The sequence below is a fragment of the Neodiprion pinetum genome, chromosome 6 (assembly GCF_021155775.2).
Source record: "Neodiprion pinetum isolate iyNeoPine1 chromosome 6, iyNeoPine1.2, whole genome shotgun sequence".
In the NCBI taxonomy this organism is placed as follows: Eukaryota; Metazoa; Arthropoda; class Insecta; order Hymenoptera; family Diprionidae; genus Neodiprion; species Neodiprion pinetum.
The window spans coordinates 21064870-21076286 of record NC_060237.1 but is presented as its reverse complement, the minus strand read 5'-3'; the positions used below and the strand labels follow the sequence as shown (position 1 = coordinate 21076286).

The 11417-nt window shown below is 40.5% G+C and overlaps 1 protein-coding gene across 3 annotated transcripts in view; it reads right to left on the bottom strand.

Annotated features, from left to right (window-relative positions):
• Window positions 1–10395: 10395 nt before the first annotated feature.
• The window catches only part of Fur2 (furin-like protease 2), a 61224-nt gene continuing 60202 nt past the window's right edge, over window positions 10396–11417 (bottom strand). For all 3 annotated transcript variants that reach the window (XM_046630171.2, XM_046630170.2, XM_046630172.1), the window contains one exon: window positions 10396–11227. In XM_046630171.2, the coding sequence (XP_046486127.1) occupies window positions 11120–11227 (108 nt within the window). In that variant the 3' untranslated portion in view covers window positions 10396–11119. The remainder of the gene's footprint in view (window positions 11228–11417) is intronic.

Sequence of the window (11417 nt, the reverse complement as noted above, 5' to 3'; positions counted from 1 at the left end):
GTCATGTGCAAATAATAAATGAATTCGACCGCAGTTTGATGTATTCATTAGACCTTTAACAATAAATTTAAGCTTTGTTACTTCTTTTATTTTATTATGGATAATCAAAAACATTTCCGACTATTCGTGCTGTGGAAGCATGGGGATTAAACCAACTGTAGCAAAGGATTAGAAACAGTGTATGTAGAGTACGGGTATTTTTCTAACAATGCAAACACGTGCCGCTAGCTTAGTTTTGACATATCTAGAATACCACGCCTTGCGAATTAGCTTTCCAGACAGAGATGAATGATGAATTTTACGGACTGCATTATCGTTGTTGAATACTCTATGCCTCATGGGGAAAGAAAATCTGTAACGATAAAATTGATGCACCGGATCATTGTCGACTTTAACTTTTGAAATGTCCTACCATTTCCGAACACCTCCAACTATCCTATTTACCTATATTACTAGATTAGCTATTATATGAAAAGAGAAGAATTATTCACTTCGAAATGGGATTCTATTCGACGCGCGCTCGATGTATTCCATAACATTAGTATTCATAATTATTCCAACAACTTTTCATTTGCTCTCTCGATCTTGAATTTTCGTAGGCATATAATCGAAACGCTGTTCTAGCTAGTCGAGAGTGAAGTATCTACGTTGGGTAGAGAAGCAGAATTGTTTTTCGAAAAGTATTCGGATGGAAAAAAATTCAGAGTAACTGTAATACATCACGGATGCGCTAATTTTGAACGAGATGAAATGGATGCTTCGTATATGAGACAGTATTTAAAGCAGCGTAGTGATTTAAAGACCTAAAAAGGTGATAGGGAGAGAAAGAACGAAGCTTCTCAACACTTCGAGTGTATTTTAACACACATTTGAAAGATACGAGCAAAATTTTTCATCATCCAACTGTCGCAGAACGGCAGCGTTATCAGCTGACCCTTTAAGTGAAGGATATATCTTCAGTCAACGGCTGACCATCGAAGGGCCTGGCCGCTTGAGTCTGGAATCGGCAGGAGAGATAAAGTGCGTATTTCTTGTCTGAAATGTGGAAACTAAAATCATTATACATCATATCATATCATCATACATCATACATCATACATCATACATCATACATCATACATCATACATCATACATCATCATACCTAGTATTACAGTTCGAAACCAAAGTTTGAATTTTCGGATGTTCGGAAAGTGACGTCACCAATCTAAAATCGGCTAGCCGAGTTCCTCAGTCTGGTAACAACCGCGCAGTAGAGCGGACCGTTTAGAGTCGCGCTCCGCAAACTTCGAGTACCGGGTTCTCAACCTCCCGGATCCCGCGCTTCGGGTCCGCTACGTATTTCGAGTACCGGGTTCTCAACCTCCCGGATCCCGCGCTTCGGGTCCGCTACGCGGTGAAACTCGACTTCCAGGATAAGCGCTCCGTGGTTCCTGGTTCATGTTTACAATAAATTATTTCAATTCGTTTTTCGCGCAACCCCAAATTCGGTACCTGTCAGTCCGCTGATAAAATTTCTCGACTTCCAGGATAAGCGCTCCGTGGTTCCTGGTTCATGTTTACAATAAATTATTTCAATTCGTTTTTCGCGCAACCCCAAATTCGGTACCTGTCAGTCCGCTAATAAAATTTCTCGACTTCCAGGATAAGCGCTCCGTGGTTCCTGGTTCATGTTTACAATAAATTATTTCAATTCGTTTTTCGCGCAACCCCAAATTCGGTACCTGTCAGTCCGCTAATAAAATTTCTCGACTTCCAGGATAAGCGCTCCGTGGTTCCTGGTTCATGTTTACAATAAATTATTTCAATTCGTTTTTCGCGCAACCCCAAATTCGGTACCTGTCAGTCCGCTAATAAAATTTCTCGACTTCCAGGATAAGCGCTCCGTGGTTCCTGGTTCATGTTTACGATAAATTATTTCAATTCGTTTTTCGCGCAACCCCAAATTCGGTAGCTGTCAGTCCGCTAATAAAATTTCTCGACTTCCAGGATAAGCGCTCCGTGGTTCCTGGTTCATGTTTACAATAAATTATTTCAATTCGTTTTCCGCGCAACCCCAAATTCAGTACCTGTCAGTCCGCTAATAAAATTTCTCGACTTCCAGGATAAGCGCTCCGTGGTTCCTGGTTCATGTTTACGATAAATTATTTCAATTCGTTTTTCGCGCAACCCCAAATTCGGTAGCTGTCAGTCCGCTAATAAAATTTCTCGACTTCCAGGATAAGCGCTCCGTGGTTCCTGGTTCATGTTTACAATAAATTATTTCAATTCGTTTTCCGCGCAACCCCAAATTCAGTACCTGTCAGTCCGCTAATAAAATTTCTCGACTTCCAGGATAAGCGCTCCGTGGTTCCTGGTTCATGTTTACAATAAATTATTTCAATTCGTTTTTCGCGCAACCCCAAATTCGGTACCTGTCAGTCCGCTGATAAAATTTCTCGACTTCCAGGATAAGCGCTCCGTGGTTCCTGGTTCATGTTTACAATAAATTATTTCAATTCGTTTTTCGCGCAACCCCAAATTCGGTAGCTGTCAGTCCGCTAATAAAATTTCTCGACTTCCAGGATAAGCGCTCCGTGGTTCCTGGTTCATGTTTACGATAAATTATTTCAATTCGTTTTTCGCGCAACCCCAAATTCGGTAGCTGTCAGTCCGCTAATAAAATTTCTCGACTTCCAGGATAAGCGCTCCGTGGTTCCTGGTTCATGTTTACAATAAATTATTTCAATTCGTTTTTCGCGCAACCCCAAATTCGGTACCTGTCAGTCCGCTAATAAAATTTCTCGACTTCCAGGATAAGCGCTCCGTGGTTCCTGGTTCATGTTTACAATAAATTATTTCAATTCGTTTTTCGCGCAACCCCAAATTCGGTACCTGTCAGTCCGCTAATAAAATTTCTCGACTTCCAGGATAAGCGCTCCGTGGTTCCTGGTTCATGTTTACAATAAATTATTTCAATTCGTTTTTCGCGCAACCCCAAATTCGGTACCTGTCAGTCCGCTGATAAAATTTCTCGACTTCCAGGATAAGCGCTCCGTGGTTCCTGGTTCATGTTTACAATAAATTATTTCAATTCGTTTTTCGCGCAACCCCAAATTCGGTACCTGTCAGTCCGCTAATAAAATTTCTCGACTTCCAGGATAAGCGCTCCGTGGTTCCTGGTTCATGTTTACAATAAATTATTTCAATTCGTTTTTCGCGCAACCCCAAATTCGGTACCTGTCAGTCCGCTAATAAAATTTCTCGACTTCCAGGATAAGCGCTCCGTGGTTCCTGGTTCATGTTTACAATAAATTATTTCAATTCGTTTTTCGCGCAACCCCAAATTCGGTACCTGTCAGTCCGCTGATAAAATTTCTCGACTTCCAGGATAAGCGCTCCGTGGTTCCTGGTTCATGTTTACAATAAATTATTTCAATTCGTTTTTCGCGCAACCCCAAATTCGGTACCTGTCAGTCCGCTAATAAAATTTCTCGACTTCCAGGATAAGCGCTCCGTGGTTCCTGGTTCATGTTTACGATAAATTATTTCAATTCGTTTTTCGCGCAACCCCAAATTCGGTAGCTGTCAGTCCGCTAATAAAATTTCTCGACTTCCAGGATAAGCGCTCCGTGGTTCCTGGTTCATGTTTACAATAAATTATTTCAATTCGTTTTTCGCGCAACCCCAAATTCGGTACCTGTCAGTCCGCTAATAAAATTTCTCGACTTCCAGGATAAGCGCTCCGTGGTTCCTGGTTCATGTTTACAATAAATTATTTCAATTCGTTTTTCGCGCAACCCCAAATTCGGTACCTGTCAGTCCGCTGATAAAATTTCTCGACTTCCAGGATAAGCGCTCCGTGGTTCCTGGTTCATGTTTACAATAAATTATTTCAATTCGTTTTTCGCGCACGCCCAAATTCAGTAGCTGTCGGTGCGCTAATGAAATTTCTATAACTTTACAATCTTCTCATAATCTTTTTGGTAAAATATGTCGATAAAAAAATTATATCAAACCTTACACATTATTTTTGATTTGTTCTCACGCTGAAAATATTTATTAGTATTCGAGGTATAACCTGAGGTGGTTGAAGGTGGTCGGAGGTGGACGAGGAGGAGGGCGAGAAGGACGAGGATTTGTGCTGGGTGAGTAAAACACTTTTATAATATTTGATGGCAATTGTAATTATATTTCATCTGGAATATTACAAACTTATCACGTTTACAATAAATTATTTCAATTCATTTTTCGTGCAAGCACATATTCAGTAGCTATGAATAATCTTATACAATTTATTATATTAATAATTAATTAATTAATATTCTTATAATATTTAATAGCAATTGTAATTATATTTCATCTGAAATATTACAAACTTGTCACGTTTACAATAAATTATTTCAATTCATTTTTCGTGCAAGCACATATTCAGTAGCTATGAATAATCTTGTACAATTTATTATGTTATTAATTAATTGATTAATTACATTAATCCTTACACAATATTTTTGATGTGTTCCTATACTAAAAATATTCATTACTATTCCAGGTATCACCCGAGGTGGTAGGAGGTGGACGAGGAGGAGGACGAGCTGGACGAGGAGGAGGACCAGGTGGACGAGGAGGAGGACGAGGTGGACGAGGAGGAGGCGGGGTGGGTCGTGGGAGAGGACCTCTCCTCTCCTCAGAGGAGGGGAGGGGGAGGGGGAGGGGTAGGGAAGGGGGAGAGGTGGGCGGGGAGGTGGAAGGGACGGGACGGGAAGGGAAGGGGCGGGGAGGGGAGGGTGGCGGGGAGGGGGTGGGAGGGTGGGAGGGAGGGCGGGTGGGAGGGAGGGAGGGAGGGAGGGCGGGTGGGAGGGAGGGATGGCGCGGGGGGGGGGGGGGGGTGTACTGCTCTATTAACTGTAACGGGCTTGCATCGACATCCGTTCTCCACTCTCTCTCTCCCGCCCGCCCACCCGCCCTCCCTCCCTCCCTCCCTCCCTCCCTCCCTCCCACCCGCCCTCCCTCCCACCCTCCCTCCCCCTCCCATCCCCTCCCCGCCACCCTCCCCTCCACGCCCCTTCCCTTCCCGTCCCGTCCCTTCCCCCTCCCCGCCCACCTCTCCCCCTTCCCTGCCCCTCCCCCTCCCCTCCTCTGAGGAGAGGAGAGGTCCTCTCCCACGACCCACCCCGCCTCCTCCTCGTCCACCTCGTCCTCCTCCTCGTCCACCTGGTCCTCCTCCTCGTCCAGCTCGTCCTCCTCCTCGTCCACCTCCGACCACCTCGGGTGATACCTGGAATAGTTATGAATATTTTTAGTATAGGAACACATCAAAAATATTGTGTAAGGATTAATGTAAATAATCAATTAATTAATAATATAATAAATAGTACAAGATTATTCATAGCTACTGAATATGTGCTTGCACGAAAAATGAATTGAAATAATTTATTGTAAACGTGACAAGTTTGTAATATTTCAGATGAAATATAATTACAATTGCCATTAAATATTATAAGAATATTAATTAATTAATTAATAATATAATAAATTGTATAAGATTATTCATAGCTACTGAATATGTGCTTGCACGAAAAATGAATTGAAATAATTTATTGTAAACGTGACAAGTTTGTAATATTTCAGATGAAATATAATTGCAATTGCCATCAAATATTATAAAAGTGTTTCACTCACCCAGCACAAATCCTCGTCCTCCTCGTCCTCCTCCTCGTCCACCTCCGACCACCTTCAACCACCTCAGGTTATACCTCGAATACTAATAAATATTTTCAGCGTGAAAACAAATCAAAAATAATGTGTAAGGTTTGATATAATTTTTTTATCGACATATTTTACCAAAAAGATTATGAGAAGATTGTAAAGTTATAGAAATTTCATTAGCGCACCGACAGCTACTGAATTTGGGCGTGCGCGAAAAACGAATTGAAATAATTTATTGTAAACATGAACCAGGAACCACGGAGCGCTTATCCTGGAAGTCGAGAAATTTTATCAGCGGACTGACAGGTACCGAATTTGGGGTTGCGCGAAAAACGAATTGAAATAATTTATTGTAAACATGAACCAGGAACCACGGAGCGCTTATCCTGGAAGTCGAGAAATTTTATCAGCGGACTGACAGGTACCGAATTTGGGGTTGCGCGAAAAACGAATTGAAATAATTTATCGTAAACATGAACCAGGAACCACGGAGCGCTTATCCTGGAAGTCGAGAAATTTTATTAGCGGACTGACAGGTACCGAATTTGGGGTTGCGCGAAAAACGAATTGAAATAATTTATTGTAAACATGAACCAGGAACCACGGAGCGCTTATCCTGGAAGTCGAGAAATTTTATCAGCGGACTGACAGGTACCGAATTTGGGGTTGCGCGAAAAACGAATTGAAATAATTTATTGTAAACATGAACCAGGAACCACGGAGCGCTTATCCTGGAAGTCGAGAAATTTTATTAGCGGACTGACAGGTACCGAATTTGGGGTTGCGCGAAAAACGAATTGAAATAATTTATTGTAAACATGAACCAGGAACCACGGAGCGCTTATCCTGGAAGTCGAGAAATTTTATTAGCGGACTGACAGGTACCGAATTTGGGGTTGCGCGAAAAACGAATTGAAATAATTTATTGTAAACATGAACCAGGAACCACGGAGCGCTTATCCTGGAAGTCGAGAAATTTTATCAGCGGACTGACAGGTACCGAATTTGGGGTTGCGCGAAAAACGAATTGAAATAATTTATTGTAAACATGAACCAGGAACCACGGAGCGCTTATCCTGGAAGTCGAGAAATTTTATTAGCGGACTGACAGGTACCGAATTTGGGGTTGCGCGAAAAACGAATTGAAATAATTTATTGTAAACATGAACCAGGAACCACGGAGCGCTTATCCTGGAAGTCGAGAAATTTTATTAGCGGACTGACAGCTACCGAATTTGGGGTTGCGCGAAAAACGAATTGAAATAATTTATCGTAAACATGAACCAGGAACCACGGAGCGCTTATCCTGGAAGTCGAGAAATTTTATTAGCGGACTGACAGCTACCGAATTTGGGGTTGCGCGAAAAACGAATTGAAATAATTTATTGTAAACATGAACCAGGAACCACGGAGCGCTTATCCTGGAAGTCGAGAAATTTTATCAGCGGACTGACAGGTACCGAATTTGGGGTTGCGCGAAAAACGAATTGAAATAATTTATTGTAAACATGAACCAGGAACCACGGAGCGCTTATCCTGGAAGTCGAGAAATTTTATTAGCGGACTGACAGGTACTGAATTTGGGGTTGCGCGGAAAACGAATTGAAATAATTTATTGTAAACATGAACCAGGAACCACGGAGCGCTTATCCTGGAAGTCGAGAAATTTTATTAGCGGACTGACAGGTACCGAATTTGGGGTTGCGCGAAAAACGAATTGAAATAATTTATTGTAAACATGAACCAGGAACCACGGAGCGCTTATCCTGGAAGTCGAGAAATTTTATCAGCGGACTGACAGGTACCGAATTTGGGGTTGCGCGAAAAACGAATTGAAATAATTTATTGTAAACATGAACCAGGAACCACGGAGCGCTTATCCTGGAAGTCGAGAAATTTTATTAGCGGACTGACAGGTACCGAATTTGGGGTTGCGCGAAAAACGAATTGAAATAATTTATTGTAAACATGAACCAGGAACCACGGAGCGCTTATCCTGGAAGTCGAGAAATTTTATTAGCGGACTGACAGCTACCGAATTTGGGGTTGCGCGAAAAACGAATTGAAATAATTTATCGTAAACATGAACCAGGAACCACGGAGCGCTTATCCTGGAAGTCGAGAAATTTTATTAGCGGACTGACAGCTACCGAATTTGGGGTTGCGCGAAAAACGAATTGAAATAATTTATTGTAAACATGAACCAGGAACCACGGAGCGCTTATCCTGGAAGTCGAGAAATTTTATCAGCGGACTGACAGGTACCGAATTTGGGGTTGCGCGAAAAACGAATTGAAATAATTTATTGTAAACATGAACCAGGAACCACGGAGCGCTTATCCTGGAAGTCGAGTTTCACCGCGTAGCGGACCCGAAGCGCGGGATCCGGGAGGTTGAGAACCCGGTACTCGAAATACGTAGCGGACCCGAAGCGCGGGATCCGGGAGGTTGAGAACCCGGTACTCGAAGTTTGCGGAGCGCGACTCTAAACGGTCCGCTCTACTGCGCGGTTGTTACCAGACTGAGGAACTCGGCTAGCCGATTTTAGATTGGTGACGTCACTTTCCGAACATCCGAAAATTCAAACTTTGGTTTCGAACTGTAATACTAGGTATGATGATGTATGATGTATGATGTATGATGTATGATGTATGATGTATGATGTATGATGTATGATGATATGATATGATGTATAATGATTTTAGTTTCCACATTTCAGACAAGAAATACGCACTTTATCTCTCCTGCCGATTCCAGACTCAAGCGGCCAGGCCCTTCGATGGTCAGCCGTTGACTGAAGATATATCCTTCACTTAAAGGGTCAGCTGATAACGCTGCCGTTCTGCGACAGTTGGATGATGAAAAATTTTGCTCGTATCTTTCAAATGTGTGTTAAAATACACTCGAAGTGTTGAGAAGCTTCGTTCTTTCTCTCCCTATCACCTTTTTAGGTCTTTAAATCACTACGCAGCGTTAAATACTGTCTCATATACGAAGCATCCATTTCATCTCGTTCAAAATTAGCGCATCCGTGATGTATTACAGTTACTCTGAATTTTTTTCCATCCGAATACTTTTCGAAAAATAAATTCTGCTCCTCCACCCAACGCAGATACTTCACTTGCGACCAGCTAAAACAGCGTTTCGATTCTATGCCTATGAAAATTCAAGATCGAGAGAGCAAATGAAAAGTTGTTGGAATAATTATGAATACTAATGTTATAGAATACATCGAGCGCGTGTCGAATAGAATCCCATTTCGAAGTGAACAATTCTTCTATTTTCATATTATAGACGCATTGTTGTAGGTAATCTAGTTCGTCTCCTGGAAAATTATAAAATTTTTAGTATGCATCACGTATTAATCGTAAATAGATCATATTTATGAATATCGTACATGGACCGAATATACATGTATACTCTTTGGTCTCTGCTTCGTTATTACATCTGATCTACTATTATTCATGATTTAAGTATACATTCTTCTCTCGGGTACCTATATTTTAATTAAATCACTGTTTTTCTACGAATGTTTGAAGAAATTTATTCTCATTAATTTCTTGTATCGCCGACAACTCGGTAAGTACACACAGGCTAAGTACTGGCTTGGGCTTACCACTGCGAAGACAGTGTTACTGGGAAGGTGAATGCAGCCAGCAGCATGTCGAAATCCGGAACCCTCTGATGTTCTGCAATAAGTTCTCAACTCTATCATTGGAACATCTCAGGGAGCGCAAGCGCACGACGATTTTCGGCTGTTGCACCAAAGCCCATTAGGGCAACTGTCTTTATATTGTTCAATCAACGGTAAGGCTAACCCTTTGCATTTTTGGCAAAAATTTTCGCGATTTTGAAAAGTGCTGGAATAAATTCTTTCATGCATTATTCCGACGTAATTTTGCAAGAGAAATCGATTAGGTGCAGTCCCAATACGCCGCAAGCAACGCATTAAAGATACATTCACAAAATGAGATTTCTTTCGTTTTACATGTGCTGATGGTTCCACGCTCTGTTTGGTACGTTTTCTGCATTTCCTGGGGGTCGAATTAGTCGAGACAGGATCATACAAATCGATTCTGATGATCAATCAAGTGTAAATATCTGCGTTTTAAGATTAAGTAATAAATGAAACTGTTTTCCAATATAATTCATTTATATTTTCATAATTGTGTTCATCATAAAAGTACAATAATAATAATAGTAATAATAATAAAATATCAAATCATGACGAAAAATCGAATATTCACATCATGCGTTATAGATTAAGAATAGTAGATTACAATAGAATTGTTTGTTATTCCCCTTACAAGGAATGCGAAACTACGGAAAATTAATCATACGAAACAAATATAGGTTGAAAATAGAACAACAGAGAAAGACAAATATTAAACAAAATACGTACACAATTAAATGATAACAAATTATTAGAAAATGAATTGAGATGAATCATGGGATATTATTGGAATCACATCGCGTAACTGGGTCGTAAAAATACACAGGGTAACGTCTATTTTTTCAATCTGATGGTTCGTAATGAATTTACAAGAATGTCTCCAAGGATAAATACTACGCTGTTTCTAAAGCGTTTGTTCCTCTTCGATTAGCATTTGTTTCCCTTATATTTTTTAAACATACGCCGATAATAGATAGTTTATCACCATTGCTAATGACTGCGATATAGGTAATGGAGAGATTTATAGTTCTGGAGAAATTTTCAGACTTGTATATTGTATAAAAATGATTCAATGTGTAAATCAATTCTGATACATTTTTTTACAATAAAATGACGAAAAGGGAACTTGAGTTATCCATTCATAAAGTTGAAAAAAGAAGGTATGCTCCGGCTACTACAGTATTTAGAATTCCATCTCACGTTCACTACGAGATTCTTGTACATGTAACGATGAGTTGTTATAAATTGGGAACTAGTCTTGAAACTCTTTCTAGAAAAAATGTTACGGCTAAGCAGATTTAAAAAAGAAAGGATATCACTAATCAGGCACTTTACAATATTTTTTTCTACTATAGCGTGAGTTTTGATAAGTTCACACTGTAGAAACGAACGAAACGCACCGACTTTTTCAATCCAATATGTATAGATTAACTGCACGTATACTCCTAATCGTCCACTAGTCGCACACGACACATTTACATACAGTTTGATAATATTTCTGACATTCAGATCAAGACAATCGGTTAAACTGAGTTATATACAAATGACGATCAGAAGTCAAAATACTTCTGGTCACTTGCGGACAACGATTTTCAAGGTGCGCTTGCATGTGTCCTGAATTACTATCAATCCTATATCACTATATGCATCTCGTCACACACTGGGCAGATCTCAACTTTGAAAGTCATCTAGGAGTGAGAAACTCCAGCGGAATAGTTTAATAAAGGTTGTCTTCTAGTGGGTGCGACGAAATTCGAGCTTAGGTCATTAGCTGAGTTGTATCATCCGCGTCCATTTCATCCATAGGTTCCACCTGCACGGCCAATTTTGTGTAGCCGAGAGTCGACTCTCTTCTCCTAGATATGGCCTATACATGCAACAGACAAGTATAAGTCTAATATTATGCATAATTAATATTGCATATTAAGTGTCATAGGCAGGGCTGATTAGGTTTTCTCGTGATTACAAATGTGCTTGATTTTCACGTTACATAATCATGGAATGAATTTTACATACACAGCTTCTCTGATTTTACGATTAGTTCAAGAAGCCTAAAT